General features: G+C 38.0%; 1 protein-coding gene across 1 annotated transcript in view; it reads left to right on the top strand.

Annotated features, from left to right (window-relative positions):
• Positions 1 to 22,466, top strand: part of cemip (cell migration inducing hyaluronidase 1) — an 89,502-nt gene that overhangs the window by 35,900 nt on the left and 31,136 nt on the right. Inside the window, exons 3-12 of the mRNA XM_079340424.1 lie at positions 1,690 to 1,827; positions 2,421 to 2,559; positions 4,016 to 4,252; positions 5,298 to 5,477; positions 9,415 to 9,485; positions 9,569 to 9,664; positions 18,330 to 18,451; positions 19,655 to 19,802; positions 20,794 to 20,985; positions 22,088 to 22,257. Coding sequence (XP_079196550.1) covers positions 1,690 to 1,827; positions 2,421 to 2,559; positions 4,016 to 4,252; positions 5,298 to 5,477; positions 9,415 to 9,485; positions 9,569 to 9,664; positions 18,330 to 18,451; positions 19,655 to 19,802; positions 20,794 to 20,985; positions 22,088 to 22,257 — 1,493 coding nt within the window. The remainder of the gene's footprint in view (positions 1 to 1,689; positions 1,828 to 2,420; positions 2,560 to 4,015; positions 4,253 to 5,297; positions 5,478 to 9,414; positions 9,486 to 9,568; positions 9,665 to 18,329; positions 18,452 to 19,654; positions 19,803 to 20,793; positions 20,986 to 22,087; positions 22,258 to 22,466) is intronic.

Raw genomic sequence — 22,466 nt, forward strand, 5'->3', positions numbered from 1 at the left:
TTTCCTCAGCTGAGACATGTTTGCTCTGTCACAGACAAAAAAATGTTTGCATTTTTTCCTCTACCGTTTTGTTGTTCAGCACTTTTAACCTGTTCAAGGACCATAAACTCTGACACCTAGAGTTTCAAATGGGTACTGCAGTCCAAATTCAAAACATTGGAGAGAGCTGTTTCCCCCTGCCCCCTCGTCCATAAATGGACAAGCAGGTTGCTATGTCCCGAACATTGAAGCTTCAGTTTTTAATCAGCTCTGCATAGGTCTTAAAACCTTTCCGTGCTCTCACCTCTGCGCTCCCACAATTTTTCAAAATAATCTCCAATATTTATTCTAGTTTTACTATGTTTCTGGTTGTGCAGCTTACTAGAAAAATGCAGAGGCTTTTTAGGTTGTGTAATGTCAGTTCTCTATTAGTTACTTTATTGTCCCCATGGGGAAATTCATTTTCACAGTTTCACAGGCAGGGAGACACCATAGCACACACTCACACATATAACACATATCTAAACAAGTTCACTTGTTCACTTTTAGCGCTGCAACACCTGGTTGTTAGTTTGCCTGGCAAACTGAGGGGAAAAACGGCCATGTGGGGGTGCTGCCTACATCTCTGGTCAAAAGAAAAACAAACCATTCTGCCCCGGAATCGAACCTTAAAATAAGGACACACTGGCTGCGGCGTTGTTGACAGAGAAGCCAGCGCTTAATATCCATAATGTCTAATGATATAATAGGTTTATTGTATGATCTAATTCTTTTAAGTTCTGCATGCCCCTTGTTCACTGTGTTCATACACAGGAGCATAGTTGTACATTTTTCTACTCACCTGAAATACTCTGATAAATAAAACAAACAAATATGTTGTAATGAGTATTGTAATATTACAAATAAACATTGTGTTTAAAAGACAAGTGCATGTGCTTACCCATAAAAATCCCACTTGTTATTTAATAAGAGCAAGGAATGTAAGTATATGGATTGAACCCTAGATCTTCTGGTTGAGAGATCACAATCTCTCCAAGAGTTTAAAAAAACTATGCCATACTTACTTGTGTGTGGTTGTTTTTCAACCGCAATTACTTAAAAAAAACCTGGTAGAATATATAACGTCTCCCTGTTACTGAGCATAATCCTGAAAGAACTGTGCAAATATTAACAAGGCTTTGACAAAGCAACTACGCTTTAGCAGAAAAAAATAGGGAAACAAAAGAGTTTAATGCATATTCATAAAGTATTTCACTATGTAACTCCTCTGTAATGATTAAATTCAGTTGTTAATTGATAACGGTAATTTGCTTGTAAAATAGCATTTTATAACACAGTAGCTTACTTTGTGTCTTAAATGCACATACTGTTAAGATCAGCTGTTTAAGATATCTTCATCAAAGAATAAACAAGTGTGTAAAAATAGGCAAAATATGAATAGATGAAATACTAAAAATAATTATTGGATACAGCTCGATATAAGAAGGGGAAAATCAAATCAATACTTAAATTTTTTGACCAAACAAAAAGGTTACGGAACAGTTTGAGATGGTATGCAGTAAGTGACAATAGAAGTGAGGTGTTTTAGTTTTTGCTACTAAGTTGCAATTACTTATTAAAATGTTTTATTCTTAACAAACCGGTATTATTAAATTGTCACAGTTCCCCATCTCTAGAAGTGAACTGATTATATATTTCTATACCTTTCAGTGTGCCCATATGACGAGCCAGGACTGCAACCATGGATGCCTGGACACAGTGAAGACCACCGTGTTACAATCGGTTATGGCAGGAAGGTCCTCCTTACATCTTCAGCTACTGTACACTCCATTATGATTCTCAATGGAGGTAAAGCAGACAAACTATCATGAGGGTTTTTCTTTTGCAATTTCAAGTATGGTACTTTTGATCTAAACTGAATTTATGGGAGGGAAGCAGTTAGACAGGGGTCAAAAACATATTTAAATTCAGAAATTTGAGGTAATTAAGATAGATTTTTTCTTTTGTTCTCATAAAACTAATACTGCAATTTATTTGTGACCACATTAAAATGGCTTGTAGTATTCTTTATTACAGAAATTCTACAAACCACTTGAGAAGAAAAATAAGCAGATCAGTGAATGGGCATGTATGTCTATAGCTGAGTCACTGCCCTATTGTTGAAAATATTGTTAATAGATAAACAATCTTAAAGCAGCTAGCACATACAGGGAATGAGGAGGATTCTTTCTGGATTGCAAATTTGGTTACGCAGCAATGGGTGGGCTGCACTTGGAGTGTGTGGTGTTTTTGTGTTGACAGTCTGCGCTCAGGGACATCGACAGCTATGGCAATGGTGGGGAAAAAGGAGGTGTCTGAAAGCACTGGGGCATATAAGAACTGCCAAGAGGCACACATACACAATCATTTATCTTCACTCTCTCTCTCTCTCTGCCCTGCAGGAAAGCTGGTGATTGCTGACACCAACAGGCCAATACTGCTTCGAACAAAACACATACTGATTGGGAACAAAGGGGAGCTGCACATTGGAAGCCCAGACTGTCCATATAAAGGCAACTTGACCATCTCCATCTTTGGAAGGTACAGTTGGGAAACTGAAAAGTTTGGAAGGAAAGACTGTTTTATTTTATATATTTCCAAGAGATGGTTTTATATCTGCAAAAATCCCATTAAGCATGGCTGTCTGCAGGCGTTTTTGTGTCCCGAGCATTTGCATTAGGACATCAGCAACATTGAACACTTTTTGGAGCTGCATTGCAGCTTGTTAATTGTCCATCTCTTTTATGTTAGCATGTATTGTTTACATCACATGACAACCGTAGGAAAAAAAAAAAGCAAAGATATTGAGATAAACTGACATCTTTCGGCCCTCGTTACCTTTCACAGAACCCATTTCACTGTTTCAGTTGTTGAAACAGCAAAGTCTTTGCCACAACTTCGCTTTGGTGATGTTAGAATATGTCGATGCAAAATCTTTCACTTCAGACAACCAACAGGATTAAAGCTTATGCTAACTGAGCTCAGCAGTTGAATAAAGTAACACTAAGCAGCTCTTAACTTGGCTTTCTCAGATGAAATACAATTGTAATCAAATGATGTCAAATTTTAGTACATGCACACTGTCTTTAACTTGATCTGAGAACATTCATATTATGTATTATAGACCTGCAATGGACAATGGCTCACACACACACACACACACACACACACACACACACACACACACACACACACACACACATATAACAAAAGACATTCCAGGGGCCGCTTTTAAAAAATGATTACATTTTTAATTGCTGATGTCCTAGCAAATTCTTTGAAAATCTTAGCCCTTAACAAGTAAGGTAAATTTATTCAAACCTGTAAGTACATTTGGTACTAACAAAAGCACAGGCAAAACATGGTAAAATGGAAACAATGGTCAAGACTTATAATAGAGCTCCTAAAGTGTGCGTTACATATCGCATCGTGCTTATACACACTCTGGCTGTCCACGCTGCATCTGTAAAATATTTAATTCTTTGCTCTGTGAATGTCAGTTTCCCCTTGCAAACAATATGAAATCAAGTAATTTTATATTGAAGGTGGACAAACTGATGGTTTGTATTCAAGAGCTGTTGACTCAAATCAAAACACTGAGGCTTGTGCTGAAAAAAGGTTTTTCTCCAGTGCTGACATAATCTCAGCATTTCAATCGCAGATGCGGATATTACAGTATATGCACCGTTATCCCATCTTTGTACAACAAGCTAGCAAGCTCTGTTGAGTGAGAAAAGCATTGTTCTTTATCCGTCAATGCAAGTGACAGAGAGGACAATAGAAACTGGCAGGTGGGGGAAAAACGGGAGTATATCCAGTATATATTTTCAAAATGTCTCTGTGAAATATGAGTATGTAGAGTGTAACATTTTATAATGGACCTAAAAGTCAGCCATAAATGTAATGATGTGTACTATGTTAATGTGAAGCATACCAGCTTTCTTCAAATGTCACTTGTAAAGATTAGCTATTGTAGAATTTCTCATACTTTTCCTAGATTGGATGACAGTGATCAAGAACACAGCTACTTTGGGAGGAAGTACATTGGTGTGGGGACAGGAGGGACACTAGAGATCCATGGAAAAGAGAAACTCTCTTGGACTTTCCTTAATAAGACCATCCATCCCGGACAGAGCAACCAGAACAACTACCTGTTTGAGAGAAGCTGGGGGAATAGGGGAATTATAATTCACGTTATCAGCCCCAAGACTGGAGAGGTATTGCACATTGACAGGTAAGAATTCCCTTTACCCACAAGCTGCTTCAACAATGAGTATATTACTAATACCATCAATACTGTGGTGACTTATATTCAATAAGCTGTGTTATCAAAGGAGAGTAATAAAATATACGTTCCTCTGTTGTCTCATGATCACTGGACCATGGAGTTATATTACATTTAGAAATTGATGCCATCCTCGTTACCATTTAGATAGATAGATAGATAGATAGATAGATAGATAGATAGATAGATAGATAGATAGATAGATAGATACTTTATTGATTCAGAGGGAAATTCAAGCAATTCAAGAATTTCATAATCTTTTAAATATAACATTTTAATTTTAAAACATCATTTTAATCTAATCTACATGTTGATAAATAGTCGGCTGGGATTGTTTTAAGAATGAAGGTGGGCAGTTTCCTGTTATTTACCATTATCAAACTTTGTCTTATTAAACTTGATACCTATGGAATTGGTTGGATAAATTAGTTTTCCGTTAATAAGTAGACGAAAGGAAGTGATAACAGAGCAATACAAATAGAAAGTACAAATAAATAGATGGCAAATATTGCTTCAATTTAAGTGGGAATGTATTTTACAACGTATTGAAATTAACTATTTCTGTTTTTTATGTGTTATCCAAAAATTCTGTAACAGTGCTGTTTTTCTAAAAAACTGTAACGCATCCACCCGCAACTGGATGGGACTGTCTGTAGTCATAGACCAGCGAGCTCTGTTTAAATAAAGACCTTTCCTCTGGCCCTACCGCTTTGATGTGAACAAGCACAGTCAATGGAGTACAGCCTTCCATAAGCTCTGTGCCTCTGGCAGTATTTGGATCAAGACAGTTAAGATAAAGTCATACGAAGACTGTGTCAGGTGAAACGGGCAAATCGACTGGAGCAAAGCCTTATCACATTCAACATAAGTATGTGAACGCTAACATGCAAGGAGGATCAAAGGCTGCTGGTGCTTGCACTGCTTGTGATAGCCTAACTCTGTAAACCAATTTGACATTGTTTATTTAGATTCTTTCTCCAACCTTCTCCCACAGGTTTGATACTTACCGGAGTAAGGATGAGAGTCATCGTCTGGCAAAGTATATCGATGGTATAGAGGTGGGACTCATACTGGCTATGGTTGTCAATGACGAGGGTTCCAATAACTTGGAGGATTCAGCCAAGAATAGCCTTTCCAGGCTTGGAAGCCAACACATCAGAAGTCTAGGATTTAGGTGAGCTCATAATTTCAGTCTCCTTCAGCTACACTTTTGATTTAATATTTATACTATTTTTTTGTATGAAAGACAAAAGTAATGTATTTAGAATTGTAACAATGGATTACTGAAATAATCAATAAAACAAAGAAGCAATATTCACCCTGTTGATCAAAACAATGAGCTCAATATCAATGCTCAGTACAACTCATCGGCATTCAACCATGTTATTTAAGAAAAAAAAAATACAATATATATTGTATATATTTTGAATGTTCCCTTTATGGTACCAGGAGGGAAATATTCTCCTGTGGGTCTACATTGTAATCTACCAGTAATATACAGTGGGTACAGAAAGTATTCAGACCCCATTACATTTTTCACTCTGTTTCATTGCAGCCATTGGCTAAAATAAAAAAAGTTCATTTTATTTCTCATTAATGTACACTCAGAACCACATCTTAACATAAAAAAAACAGAACTGTACAATTTTTTGCAAATTTATTAAAAATGAAATATCACATGGTCATAAGTATTTAACGACACACGTATTTAACTCACATTATTTTTTTCTGTCAAGATGGGGTGCTGAGTGTACATCAATAAGAGATAAAAGAAACTTTTTTGATTCATTCATGTTCCCCAAACAACACCACTATTGCCAAGCGACTTTGGGCTTGTATTTTTGTAAAGTCGCTTGTAAATATCTTCAGTCGCAGGTTTTTTGGGCTTGTTTTCTAAAGTGCAGTTGCTTATTTAGACTTGCTTTGCTCCCTGTATAAACTCCTACCGATTCTCTACCAGCTCTCCACAATGAAGCAAAACACAAACATAACAAAAATGACACAAAGTGATTAAGTCTCCTACACATGTTCGTGAAGATCTTGATTTGATTTGGGCATGGCTGGGTATATATTATCTATTTGAAGAGCTAAGTCGCTTGTTTTGGGCTTATTTCCATAAACCTGGTTGCTTGTTTCTCTCACGAGATCTGGCAACACTGATCAACACGTTTGTCAGGGAAACAGATTATTTAATGACATTACATTAATGTTTGTTGTGTCAGCAACTCATTATATCATGTTAGATTAATTATTAATGACAGTTGCTAAACCTTAACAGATGTGGTATAGTTACTTAAGGTTAGAGTGTATACAGAAAGATAGATATTGCAAAATTATACCATAACATGATACAATAATATTATCATAGGATCCATCTCCATTAGGAGATCCATTTTAAATGTTACTTCATTGGTCAGTACCAAGATGTGTATAGCTTATCAGAAACATGAAACGACATTTCCCAAATTCCCCAACTTTATGCAAATGAGGTTTTCTTCAAACTTTATCCTGAATTGCAACAAGGGTCTTCTGTTGTTAGAGTCATAGTCTCTCAACCAGAATGTCGGGGGTTCGATCCTCAGCTCCAGCAACAACATCGATGTGTCCTCGGGAAAGGCACTAAACCCTAGTTGCTCCCTCTGTGTATGAATGTGAATGAATGGGATTAGATACCTCTGATGATCTAAATAGCAACCACTGCCAACAATGTGTGAATGGGTGTTAATGAGTGGGTGTTACATGTGGTCTATACAGTGTGGATATATTTACCATAGTTTTACATCAATGTTATTTCTAGCAGAAAGCATTTCTAGTAAATGCAAATTTTAGCAAATGATGTTTAGCTTAATTCATACTGATTAATTTGTGTTATGTTGCAAACTTTAGTAAAGTGGCCTGGAATTTAAACATAATAGTAACATAAAACTGTACATCAAATGTGATAGTAAGATATTGGATGGATTCATCAATCAAAATCTTATTTGGAGTGTTATGTTTGATCTATTGTAAGCAAGCAGCAGTTATTAGACAAAAAAAAGGTATCCTCTTATAGTCTTATGTAATTCACTCAAATGAGACTGAGCTGTGCTTTTTGAAATTCCGAAATATGTGGAGCTGTTGCATAGTAAACCACAAGCTTGTGTGAAAGAGTTTTGTTTTTCTACACTGGCAGAAGCCTTGATGTGGGCTGAGAGAAGATGCTGGTAATGTTGGCAGCACAGGCTCTATGGTTAACCTCAGAACTCAGTCATGTTATGAAACTTAATGCTACACGAACACAGGAAACACTGAGTCCTTGCACAACACACTGGGGATAGAGCGTGACTTAACATTCCCATTCCCTGTTTTCACTTTCTCCATGGTTGTGGGTGTTGTAGAGGACAGACTTAATTAATAAGAGTGATCATGAGGTGACGGAAGGATTCCTACTAAATTACTCGTGTCGCCTTTTCTCCTCAAAATGATGCAAACATGCCAACACTGGTGTCATCAGTACACAGAGCCTATGTTATTTGTGGTTAACACAGAGACATTTTAATAAGAGATAATTTAAGTGACAGTGAAGAATCTGCAATACATTCTGTGTACAGCACCGTAACAAATCCCGTTTTCATCATTATTTGCAAGCAACACCTCACAAAAGTGTAAATGTATCCCAACTCATCCAAAATAAAGAAAAGTTATTTTGCGTAAACTCTAGGTTTTACTTATGGATGCAACATGAAGAACAGCAGGTACATGCAAGTTAAAGTTAGATGGCACATAACTGAGGTGGACAGACAAGTCCTCAATGTCATTTTCTCTGGTCTGAATCCCAGTTGCACAGAGCCTTTCTCAGTGGAGTTTGCTTGTTTTCTCTGGCATGTGGGGGTTCCCTCTGGGGGCTCAAGCGTCATCCCACAGTCTAAAGAAATGTTTGTCAAGAAAATTGGTGACTTAAAAGTGGCCATAGTTTTGGATGTTATTGTGACTGTTTGGTTGTTTGAGATAAATGTTATTGTTCAAAGGATGGATAGACGATTTTTTGTGCATTAATTTGTGAATTGAAAAGTTAGTTATCCAACAAACGTACTGATCCTTTGCTTTTTTTTTTTTTTTCTTTAAAGATATTGCTTTTCTGGTTTTGTAAAATGGTTCAAAATCCTTGGGAAGTGGCAAATTCTTCTAAGGAGAAAATGCAATAAACCTTAGCGTTTTTAAAAACCTTGATCAGCTCTCAAATTAGAATAGCCCACATCAACAAGGCCTTAGCTGAATAATCATCTGAAAACCTGATCGTGGAAAACACTTGCAGACAAAGATAAGAAATAATGTGTTATGTGCTGTCAATGTGAGAATGTATGTTAAAGCATTCTTGGTGAATCCTGGATTCTGTTTCCTGCAGGTTGTTAATTGATTCCTGAAACATTTAGTTAATTTAGTGTAGTTTAATTAAATGTATTGTTTAAATGCCATCCTATAAAAGGATTGACTCAAGTACATTATTCATATATGCAAACCAGTAAGACATCTAATTTTTGATTTTACATTGTATTGCACTATTTTGAGAATGCAAAAAAAGTGTAATGACTGGGAAGGAGCAGATAAAGGAGAAACTGAAAATGGGGAAGAATCACTTTTCTGTGAGTATGAGTAGTCCTTCAGTATCTTGAATACCATAGGGCGATGCCTCTTGCCTCTTGACCTGCAAGAAGCTCCCACTCTAAAGCACAGAATAACAAGTCTCACATCCTATTTGCTGTTGAAGTTGGACTGATAAGTTGACAATAGTTTGTTCATGAAAGTCCTGGTGTTGATCAGGGAACTCTAAACATTGCAGTTTAGCTCGCCACTTTTGTAGGAAACGTACAGTGTAATTAATATTACTTGTGAATCTTGCAAATATAAGGATATTTCATTGCCCTTTACTGGACAGAAGTACAATATATACATATACATGTATCATATTTTTACGAGTTGGTTTCTATTATAAATGTTCTTTTAAATGCAATTCTGTGACCTTGAAAACCTAGAGAGAAGACTAACTGTTAAAGTGAGAACAGAGTGTCATTTCAAAAAAAGGAAAAAATTCTAACGTTTTTCAGGACAAACATTTTCTTTTTTCTCTAAAGGCATCCCTGGACTTTTGTTGTGACAAAGGGTGACACTTCTTGTATTGCAGAGGATCATGCCATCTATCAGGGTAGGGATCAAAATAATGATATTAATTTCCCCCTCCCCTGATGTTTATTAATTCATTAATTTATTGTGTTTGTGTGTTTTCAGGAACCAGGGCCTCTTCAGAATCCCAGAGCTCCTGTGTTTTTCATTCAAGTTATGGGGAGGATTTTACCATCACTGCCAGCAGCCAATGGGTTCAAGGTAATTCCCTTGTACACACTCAAACAATACAAACATACTGTATGTCATCAGGGTAACATCTACATCTAAAAATAATTAATGCAACTCACATCTTAATAGATGAACTAAATGTAGAACTAATCATAGAATACTTTAAATCCACATCACAATCTTCTTTTTTTACCTGAAAAAATACTTTTTTTTTGCCTAAATTTAACATATCTGAAATTGTTCTAAAAACCGTTGTCAAGCCTATGAGGACATACTTCCTGCATTTGTAGCACCCAATTGAACACTTCTGTGTAATATAGATTTTTTTTTTTTTTAAAAAGCACCTTTGTGTTCTTTTTCTTTTTGCAATTGAGCTTTAGGCTGTCATTTGACAGTGATATCATTGATCCGCCACAAAGTCGTATTTGGTAACCATTTCACATTCACTGATCGACAATGCAACAATATCCAAAGCTCACAAGCGGACACTGATTAAGTTTACAGCTTGAGGCTTTGGGAGGCAATGAGCTTATGTTATTAACAACATCGTAGATTATCATAGATAATAATGACGATTATCATTTTTTCCTGTGCTTATTCTGTGTTTTCTCATTTGCAACATTAGAGATAAACCATGTAATTAAACTATTTTGGAACAAAAATGTATTCTATAACTGGACTTGAGCCGTCCTTTTTCTCACTCATGTTGCCTTCATCGTGGTGACCAGTATGATACTACACATGCCCATTTGCAATCAGCACACATGCAGACAGATTCGACCAACCTAACAATCTATGCACCTGTTTGGCCACAGAAAGTATTTTCACTGACTGTTAACTAACGATTTCAAGAATGACTGTACTTTAATGATCATAATATTCACAAACGCTGCTGCTGCATCAGCAAGGGTTCCCACGATGCAAATCCAGTCAAAGATTTAATCCAAATACATTACATTCAGTTCCACAGATTTCATAAATGTGAAATATTGAAACAATAGAAAGTTAGTATTTATACCAATATAGGCTATGAGTCATGATGCAGTAGGAGAAAATTAGACATTGAGCACCCCCATATAGCTCAAATGGAATGATCCTTTTGTTATAAGCCGTGCTCAACTGTGAAATTGGAACTCGATTGAAGCTCTTTCAAACGAGTGTTTGAAGATTCAACTTTATTGGGTCCCTCCTATGACTAGAACCTTCTGATTAAGAAAAAAGTCGTTGGACACTTGTTTTCTTCGCCTATTTCCGGTGATTGGCACTTTTGGTTGTCTTGATCATCGTTATGTTTACAATAGCAGGTAAAGGACCTTACTTATTGCTATATTACAAGAGCCCAGCTTAATCCGTCATAGCGTGGAAAGAAAAAACTTCCCTTTAACAGGCAGAAATCTTCGGCAGACCCGGGCTCATGACGGAACAGCCATCTGCTAAACTGCGCTGGGCTTGAAAATGGGATGGGGGAGATGGGACAAGATGCAGAAAGAAGGGTAGGGTAGGATGGGGGCGCGGGTGGTTGTTTGGGCAGGCCATCCTCATCAACAGTCCTGAGGAACCGAAGAGAGCTCAGGAGCTCCCAGAAAAAGGAGAGGTTAGTAACTTCAATATAAAGATAACGACAAGCAGTAATAAGATATGAAAGCAGAGAGAGACGGAGAGAGAGAGATAAGAGATCCTGGTGCCAGTTCCCCCGTTAGCCTAGGCCTATAGCAGCATAACTATGAGCTGGTCTATACCTAAGCCAGCCCTAACTATAAGATTTATCGAAAAGAAAAGTTTTGAGTCTATTCTTAAAAGTACCTAGTGTGTCTGCCTCCCGTACCCCGACTGGTAGACGATTCCAAAGGAGAGGTGCCTGATAACTGAATGCTCTACCTCCCATAGTACTTTTAGAGATTGTAGGTACCACGAGCAGGCCTGCATTCTGGGAGTGTAATGTTCTCGATGGGTAGTATCGTACAATTAACTCTTTAAGATAGGATGGTGCCTGACCGTATAGAGCTTTGTAGGTGAGCAGAAGGATTTTAAATTCTATTCTAGATTTTATAGGGAGCCAATGGAGAGAAGCCAATACAGGACTAATGTGGTCCCTTCTCCTAGTTCTAGTGAGAACACGAGCTGCAGCGTTTTGGACGAGTTGGAGGGTGTTTAGAGATTTACCAGAGCACCCTGATAAAATAGAATTACAGTAATCCAACCTGGAGGTCACAAATGTATGAACGAGTTTTTCAGCATCATTTTGTGACAGGATCTGCCTGATCTTAGAGATATTACGAAGGTGAAAATAAGCTGTCCTTGAAATTTATTTTATGCGGGAATCAAAGGACATATCCTGATCAAAGAGAACTCCTAGGTTCCTTAAGAGTGGTACTAGAGGCTATGCTGATACCACTAAGTGCCGTTATATCATCAGAAAAACTCTCTCTGAGGTTCTGAGGTCCAATCACTATAACTTCAGTCTTGTCTGAGTTGAGCAGTAAGAAGTTTCTGGTCATCCAGGTCCTAATGTCCTTAAGGCAGGCTTCTAGTTTACGTAGCTGGTTGGTGTCTTCTGGCTTCATTGATATGTATAGCTTAGTATCGTCTGCATAGCAATGAAAGTTTATGGAGTGTTTTCTCATAATACTACCTAGAGGAAGCATATATAATGTAAAGAGAATCGGACCAAGAACTGATCCTTGAGGCACTCCATGGCTAACTTTGGTGTACATAGAGGACTCATCATGAACATGCACAAACTGAGATCTGTCTGATAAATAGGATCTAAACCAACTTAAAGCAGTCCCTGTAACTCCAAGCAATTGTTCTATTCTCTGTAACAAAATCTGATGGTCAATTGTGTCAAAAGCAGCACGAAGATCTAACAGGACAAGCACAGATAGAAGTCCCCTGTCTGAGGCTAACAGAAGATCATTTGTTTCTCTAACTAGTGCAGTCTCAGTGCTATGGTAAACTCTAAATCTAGACTGAAACTCCTCAAACAAGCTGTTGTCATGGAGAAAGTCGCACAGCTGATTAGCTACCACTTTCTCTAAGATCTTAGAGATAAAAGGAAGGTTATGCCAGGTTCACATGGCAGGATAATTACGCCGATTTTGGCCCCGATTCTCCCCGTCCGATAATCTTAAGGACGCCCCGATCATCATAAAATAATCTTATAAGATCATCCTGCCATGTGTGGTGTGTAAAGACGGCTCTCGTCTGGTTGGAAGAATGTCGGGACCGCTCCAATCTCAAATCGGGGATATTCAACATGTTGGATTGTTTTGGCCCGATTTCTCATCATGTGGTGTCCCCCAAGGGGAAAACCTGCATTAAAATCGTCGGCCAATAAGAAAGCGAGGTGACGTAGTGGCGAGGAAACACCGGTAGCATAACAACTATTCACTTCCATATCATGTAGCAAGTACAGCTCATGCTCCTGTAGTCTCTGCTCTGTGACCGAAACCTCTTTTAAAAATGTTTTTGTTTTTTTTTTCTTTTCAGATAAAAACACAGCACAAACAATCGCCATTGTATCCTCTTTGCCCGTTTGTTGACTCTGGAATCATGTTTGATCTCGAGAGGTTTTGCGAGATTTCCTGTCTTATCGGGGGACGTTTGCAACTGAAATCGGTTCATGTGTGGTGATTTGATGTTGCCGTGTGGTCGCACACCCCACACTGTACGATCGAAACCGTAAAAACCTCTGATTATTTATCGCCGTGTGTGGTCTCTAAAGTTTTGGAAATCAGCCGACAATTTTAAAATCCTGCCGTGTGAACCAGCCTTTAGATATAGGTCTATAGTTAGCTAGAGTTCCTGAATCAAGAGTAGGCTTTTTAACCCTTGTGTGGTGTTTGGGTCTGTGGGACCCGTTTTCATTTTTTATTAAAAGAAAAATGATACAATTAATTAATTTTTCAAACTGAGACTCACTGACTTTGGCTCATTTTCTGTGAAGAACATATATCAGAATACATATTTAATGACCACACACCATACACCCCCCCTACACATTTCTATTACATATAAGATGTCCGGGTCCACTGGACCTGCAAACCTGCAAAGTATGGCATAAAGATCTGGGCTGCCTGTGATGCCACTTCCTCATATGCTTGGAACTTACAAGTCTACATAGGGAAACCTGATGGAGGAGCCCCCGAGAAAAACGAAGGAATGAGAGTTGTCCTCGACATGTCTCAGGGACTCAGTGGACACAACATCACATGCGACAATTTTTTTTAACTTCGCATTAAAAGCCACAAAATGCAACGGGTCCATCAGACCCACAAACACTGGCTGAGTAACAACAATATGAACATTACACAAGGGTTAAGGAGCAGTTTAATTACAGCTACTTTAAGTGACTGGGGTACATAACCAGCCACTAAAACAGCTTGGTTTGGATTGGATCTAAAAGACAGGTTGACGGTTTAGACACAGAAATAATTAAATTTAGTTCTGAAAGGTTAATTGGAGAGAAACAGTCGAGGCTAGTATCAGAATTTGGAATTGTTTCTGCTGTATCCAAAATATAGGAGGAATCTGTACAAAGTAAGGGTAGTATGTTGCTAATTTTGTCTCTAATGTTTAGAATTTTTTCATTAAAAAAGCTCATGAAATCATTATTGCTAAGGGATAAAGGAATTGATGGTTCAATGGAGCTATGACTCTGTCAGCCTGGCTACAGTGCTGAAGAGGTATCTAGGGTTGTTTTTTATTTTCTTCAATAAGAGACGAGTAATAGGTAGTGCGGGCCTGCCGTAGTGCTTTCATACATCTATTATGACTATCTTGCCAAATTAAACGAGATTCTTTCGTTCTGGTGGAGCGCCAAATTCTTTCAAATTTACGTGACGTTAGTTTTAGAGTACAGGTTTCTGTGTTGTACCATGGAGCTAATCTCTGTCATTTCATTGCCTTCTGTTTTAGGGGGGCAATTAAATCCAGAGTAACTCTCAGTGAATTCACCACACTATCTAAAAACTGATCTAGCTGAGAGGGACTAAAGTGATTTATAAGAGTTTTCAACTGGGTTAGGGCATGGTACAGAATCAAAAGCAGCTGAAATAGCTTCCTTAAATTTAGCTACAGCGCTATCAGATACATTTCTAGAGAGCATTTTTTTATTAAGAGGAGTTAAGGCTCGTAAGAAGAAGTCGAATGTTAAGTTTTTAATTTCAATACCATAAGCTAAAACAAGATCCAGGGTGTGGTTAAACCGATGAGTAGGTTTGTTTACACCCTGGGTGAAGACAATAGTCTAATAGTGACATGAAAGCTGTGCTAAGACTGTCATTAACAACATCCACATGGATATTGAAATCACCTACAACAATTATTCTATCACTGCTAAGAACTATGTTTGATAAAAAAAACTCTGCAAATTCAGATAGAAATTCTGAATATGGGCCAGGAGGGCGGTAATCTACAACAACTCGAACTGGCTGAAAAGTTCTAGAAACTGGATGTCAAAGACTGAGTGCAAGACTTTCAAAAGAGGTATAATTCAGCTTTGGTTGAGGATTAATCACAAGACCAGAATTAAAAATAGCTGCTACTCCACCACCTCGGCCAGTGTCTCGAGCTACATGAGTATTTAACTGACTGAGAGGGGTGGATAACATAACATACCAGCTTAGTGTGGATACTGCCATGTGTGACTGTTTTTTTTCTCCAATCAGATGTATCCCTCGTATGACCGCATGACCACTATTTATTATAAATTTGGGTGTTGAAAAACTAGGAGGAGCACCTAAGGGCAGAAAAAAACTAAGATTATTTAAACAAAAAGCCAAAATAACAATCTTACTTAAATAATAAATCTGAAATGTTCAAAACAGCCACAAGGACAAAAATAAAGTAATCTACAGGAGCAGGGAGACAAACAACAAGCAACACCAGCAGACTACAAACTACAAACTACTGAAGACACAAAACAAAAAAATTAACCGACACAGAGGGTGAGAAACACAGAGACTTATTAGACATGGGGTAATCAGACACAGGTGGGGATAATGAGACAGGTGAGGACAATCAGGGTAATCAAGACAGGAGGGAAACAGAAAGACAGGGAAACCAGACATCACTGAAGACCAGAACTACAACTTAAAACAGAAACACTAAAGACTGAACTAAGAAACACACAAGAGAAAACATGCAACACTGGGGAATTAATAAAACGGAAAGCAAAACACTCAAATAAAACATAACAAAAATCAAACTATGACACCCTGAACCGTGACACCCAAACCAAGACATTTCAGGACATATTCAAATACTGTTTTGACCCTTGTGTTAAACCAAAGGGGAAGTTTCATACAGACCACTTATCAACTGTGATGTCTCAAGACAGACAGTATAAAGATAAAACACTTGTAATGATAATGTGATTTTTTTACTTTGGGAAACAAGTGTGGTTTGGATCACCAGATAGGAATGTGTTATAGAGTGGGCTGAAGACAATAATATTCGACTTAAGGAGACATTAGTAGGAATTAGACGGTCTGTCATGTTCATCCTGCCATCATCAGGACTGTTTGAAATCAGCACCCATTAGTTAACTTCAGCACAAAGTTCATAACAACTTTACCTGCTGCTTTTTCACAGTCAGCGTGTACATTTTATTCCCACACTAAAATCTTTTTTTTTTTGTTTACACTTGAAGAATGGGGCAGGGAAAAGTGTGATATGTGACCCTATGTACTTAAATAGTCTGCGTTATTGTATCTGTGTAAATGTTGGATGTTTTTTTTTCTTCTGCCATCTGGGAGGCTTTTAGAGGTTTTGAAAAAACTGAAGGATTTCAATAACTGTAAACACATGTGCAGACACAGACAAAGACATGCCTGCTTCTAATAAAATCTTTGTGATCAGGAATTGATTAGCCTCTGTAACATCTTGAGCTTATTACTTTCTCACCAACATGGCCACCTCACTGTCTACTCAGCTGTTGGTGACCCCTTCTTTCAAGTTTAAAGCTGATTCTTTTTAGATTGCTTAACATCCCCCATCCAATAGAATAGAATGCATTTATTTTCATCGCACATTGTACAACAGAATTTGCTTTGCTTCTCTCCAAAAAGTTATTGGATGTGGTAGATAAAATTCAGACCAGGAAAGAAACATTGTATTTGGTCCGGACCAAATACAGGGTTTTGTTTTAGGTCTGGTGCGGTTGGTTTTCACATTGCACTTCTCACAAGAGACCCAGAATTTGTAAATAAAACCATGTCTGAAAAGCTTGACCAATCTTTGGACAAAAAGGTCTGTGGCAGGGTAAAGTGTTAATCCAAAGAGATAGTAAACAACCGTGGAGATCTTGCTTGCTGCACTCATATTGATTTGGTTCATACAGTTACAAACGATTGCAGAGCATTTTGAGCATCAAGAACATTTGATACAATGTCGGTTTTAGGATGTGATGCAAATCATTTTGCAACAATGAAGACATGCTGCAAGAAGGCTGCGAACGAGCGCTCTAATGTGCCCCTGTGTTGCTAACTTAACAATTATTTCCGATTTGCGTGGCAACGGGAGCGTGTTACGTCCAAAAAGGCGTATGATTTTTAAAGTTTGGCAGTTTGGTGCGCACCCGAATTTGATGGTTTGTATTCACACGCACCCAAAAGCAAACTAAACAAGGTAGGTGTGAATACAGTGCATTCAATGCAGTCACTGTAACGGCACCCTTGGATATATTTGTGCCTTACAAGTATAACTTTTTAATATTGAAATGCGCTTTTTCTCCATGAAAAAAAAAAAAAATTCTATGTGGACAAGGGGCCTTATCCATCATGACATTGCACAGATAGATAGATAGATAGATAGATAGATAGATAGATAGATAGATAGATAGATAGATACTTTATTGATCCCGAGGGAAATTCAAGGCATCCAGTAGCAGTATACAGACAGGCAGGACACAAGACATTTGTTACAATACCTCCCCTCTGTATACAATAATCCCCAAACAAGATTTAGCAGCCCTCCTATGTGACTAAGAGTAAACATAATTACAGGTTAAACCTGTGCAGTTAGCATTAGCATTGGACTTAAACTTATATAGCATAAGTAATATGTAATGTGACCATAAAAAATAGAGCCACGGGCCTTGCCATTTCTCCACAGGAAGGATGGTGCACACAATAGACCAACATTATCCTACATTTGGATTTAATTCTTACTCAGAATTTTGTTTTGTAGAATAGAGAACATAAGACCACATAGAGGAAGATTTCCAGAACCCAAATTTCCATTTCAAACGATGCATATGGATTTCATTGAACTAAACAGAAGTAGACCTCATGAATAGAAGTGTTGGTCCAACCCACAGTGGGAGGGACCTTATCAGGTGTTGCTAACCACACCCACCGCACTGAAGATTGCTGAGCGCCCTTCCTGCAGTTTGCAGCCACTGTAAACTGCAGCGAGTGCTAGAAACACACACACACACACACACACACACACGCACACACACACACACACACACACACACACACACACACACACACACTCTTACATCAAGTGACAGCTCTGACAAAAAGAGAGCCCTTCAATTACTATTGCTACAAATGCTCTCTGACAGCATAAGCGGTCGACAAGCCAAAACACTGACACATAGATTAGTCTAATTTCTTTGCTTGCTGTCAAACCACTGAACTGTGTGTGTGTGTGTGTGTGTGTGTGTGTGTGTTTGTGTTTCCAACAGAGGCAGAATGGACAGAATGGTTTGACAGGGATGACGAGAGGGGATCTGGTGACTGGGAAAAACTGTCTGACCTGCAAAAGGCCTATCCAAATCGACTGTGTAGTGAACCACTGGACATCCAGGTTAATCTTTTCTTCATAGGACACAACATAACACCATCCTTTTAATAAATTATTCAGAGGAAAAACAAATGTCAAAAAAAGCAAATTATTCACACAGTATCAAGTCATTGACTAATTAGATTTGTAAACATGATATTGATATTCATGTTATTTTACTGTGGAAACACCATCTGCGATGGATTACATTTGCCTGCTCTCTTCTCCTGCTATACCTTTCCTGAAGATGTTCACTAACACTACTGAGAAATACAAACCCACATACACTACCCACACACACTAATACTAATAATAAATAAAACTACATACATACATACATACACATACTGTGACATGCTCAAGTAAGTAACTTTTAAGGCAAGCAGCCTCGATGTTGAAAATTTAAGCCATTAAAGAAGTGCAAAAAATTTGCAATTCCTCCAGTGTCAGCTGTAGGAGCTGTAGGAGCCCCAACACTGCACCCTTCATAATACATTTACACTTTGAAGCATTTACCACACATGTGGAACCGTGATCATCTAATCTCGATTATCTTGTTTTCATGATCGTGGGAAATGAAAATTGTAATTGAAATTGACACTTGATTTAATTGTCAAGCCCTAATTAAGGGCATGACGGATGTGACTGTAAGCAGCAGGGTTGCTGTAGTTTGTCTAATTTTCATGCGTCACTGAAAATGTCACCCACAAATGAGTTATTTCCCTGTATTAAGAGGACCATTGTGTACATTTTAATGGCGGTGGCTGGCTTTAAAGTTGAAGTTTAAAATCAACTGAAAATGTGACATTTTCTATATTTATTTCAGAGTGATGATGATGATCAATCCATTAGTGCACAGTCTCAGCTCACTCTGCGACATTCATTCAAAAATGTCTATATTTTCTTTTACAACATGGTATGTTGGTTTTGATTCTCAAACAGCTCAGCTGCTGTAAAATACCGATTTAAAAATCGAGCTATGTTTTAAATTTAATAAAACTAAGTCACCACACACACACAGTGAGGATAAATATAAAAGAGCAATCAACCAAAAATATTATATTAATATATTATTATATTATTTATTTATAAGACAGTCTATTTCATCAAAATGTTCCCTTTTCATCACTGTTACCAACAATATCATAGGTGGTCACATATTTAAACATATTGCTTTGGTCTTTTGGAAGTTTCTTGAGTTTGACGTCCCCTTTTTCCCTTTTAAAGGCTGAAACCCATGATGGCACACCATCAAACCAGACAGGAGATGTGATCCACAAGAAGCACAAGGACTATGGCTTTGTTTGCCTGAACAAAGACCAGGCTCATGGAATCTGTCAAAACTACAGGGTTCGCTTCCTCTGTGGAAAACTGGGTACATTAATGACATTTTGTCAGTGTCTGTCTGTGTGTTTGTGAATATGATATGCATGAATGAATCCATTAAATTCTTCACTTAAATGCCTTTACTTGAAACGAATGGAATGTTAACCACATAATGTGAATGATTGAAAATGTACCCCAAAATGTGTATGCAGACATTGGCATGTTCCAGTGGAGGTGTGTTTGTGTTTGTATGTGTGTGTGTCTTTGCATGTGTGCTTGGAGACAGTTATGATTGGAATGCATAAAGCCAGCATCTTCGTGCAGGGAAACATGACCACACAGCCAATTTTACAGGAACTTTTCCAAAAATAATAAGCTATTATAGACCTCTGTCAGGGCATGTCTGTCCATGTCTGTGTGTGTTGCTTTATTTGATGTGGTGAGTGCATAGGAGTGTGTGCATGATCCTGAGACGTGTACAGAGCACACTACATGTTCTTGTGTTTGTAAATGGATACAGCATAATCTGTAGGAAAAGATTCATATCATTCATGCACGTCATTTTATTCTACGTCTGTGCCTCAGGTAATGAAATCCTCCCCGACTGCAGTCAAGGAAACTAAATCAGACTTACCCCAGACAATGTGATCAAGTTGCAAGAAAAAGATTAGCAGAAGAATAGTTTTTTTCTATTATTCAACCAGCCTTTAGTAACAACTCAAAAGTTTGACATCTTGACATAAATTGAGTTTATACTCGTTTTCTGGATCCAGATATCGAGCTTTCTTGGTGTGTCAGCTTTTTTCTCCTTACACTACATTGTTGAAACAGTTTTTTGCTTCCTTCTAGTGTCTCAATAACAACTGTGTGTGGAACTCAGGCCTCCAGAACAAGCTCAGAGCACCACCAACCCTTTTTGTTACATTTAGACAACCAACTTTGGCAGTTAGTTTAGCAGAATGTGCTTAATGAATTTGTCTTGTAACGCTTTGGAGCAGTGTTGCTACATTCTGTGAGCTCTGACTCTATGCCCCTCATAGTTCGTCCGCAGGTTTCCATTTCCATTGGCATATCATCCAATAGCAGCATTCTTGAGCTTGCTGACAAACCACAGGGCTGGGGATCCAATGATCGAGTAGTGGTGGCGAGTACTGACTACTCCATGCACCAGACTGAAGAGTTCACCCTGTTACCTTGCTCTACATGCACATCCAACCAGGTCAAGGTTCATGGTAAGAAAACCATTGTTACACTTTTCTTCAGACAGTGCTACACTGACAGGTTACAAAGCATGCTGTTAAAACCTTATTGTACTATAAATCCAGTTTAACTTGTACCAAATAGCGTCTAAGTAGCTACACATTTAAATACTTGTCTGCTGTGTCCTTTAAAATGTTAAGGCTGGCTACATTTAAAGGGTTTAACACATATTTTGACAAAAGCTGTTTACTGCCTATGTTTTTAATGTATCTCTCCATTTATAATAACCTTTCCTGTATAAGGTTTTGAGGTAAACAATGAATTGAAAAGTACATGCAAGCAATCGTGATAAAACGTGGTTCAGGGGTTATACCACCATTTTTTTCTCTAAAACGCTTATCATTGCACATGCTACCAATCCTTCTTCTGTCATTTATTTAAGTCTTCACATCTTCGAGTTCTGTGTTCCAGAAATAAAATCCTGTTTTTATTTAGCCCCAGTTTGCTGCTCCGAGCTTTTATCACTCTGTCTTGACTTTGATCCATTTCATTAGTTCCTGCATGCGTGCCACTTTTTAGCAGCATTCCTGTATTTGCAACGATTATCAAGTCAACTGCCAGGCCACAAGGGTTATGCTCTAATTGGGAGGGTGTGTTGTTTTTCTTGGAAATGGGAAGAGTTTGGAGATAGCTGAGGCCCATATGACTCAGGTTTGGTTATCATGTTGACTCCATAAGGAGTTATACATGTTGAACTTCAGTTCTAAATGACATTAATGATGATGAGTTTGGAAAATTACTTTTGTGGAGTGTACTGCAGCCCTTAAGTAGTGGTGGAGCACATATTATTATTCTATTTTTGTCCTTATGTTTATTTACCTTGCAAAGCCAGGCTGCATCTCTGTTTGTTTGTTTTTTTAACGGAACTTAAGTCAACCTCTAAAAACAGATCACCCTCAGCAAATAACCTGTATGTCCCCTGCTCAGCTCTGTGAACTTTAGAGTACAAACAGAAAACGATAACGCCATATTCTCTATATTGTGTATTTTAATATTAATTGTTCAGTCCTTGGTCAAGGGGATGGTGTATTTGTGTGTTTAGCTATTCTTTTGTATGTATGTGTGTGAGTGCAGGTAAGGCCCAGTTTGTTCACATTGGCCAGGAGGTGGATGGAGTGGATATGAGGGCGGAGGTGGGCTTACTGAGTCGTAATATACTGATCCGTGGTGAGATGGAGCCCAGTTGCTATGCCAATGAAGCCTGCAAGTTCTTCAACTTTGACACTTTTGGTGGGCATTTGAAGGTAAAATCCTGTCAACTGCCAGGTGAATTACATACCAACATTTTTCCACCGTGGTTTCCTGAATACTGACAATTGCTGTGTTTCTTTTGTGACCTCTTTTTGACCTTGATAGTTGATGTTTTGGTATTAGCACTTAAAAAAATGGTTTCAACTCCAGTTCAGCATTCTAACTTTCAACCTCTCACACAACTTTAAATGTGATAACTATT

Source organism: Symphodus melops (genome assembly GCF_947650265.1).
Source record: "Symphodus melops genome assembly, chromosome: 3".
Classification (NCBI taxonomy): domain Eukaryota; kingdom Metazoa; phylum Chordata; class Actinopteri; order Labriformes; family Labridae; genus Symphodus; species Symphodus melops.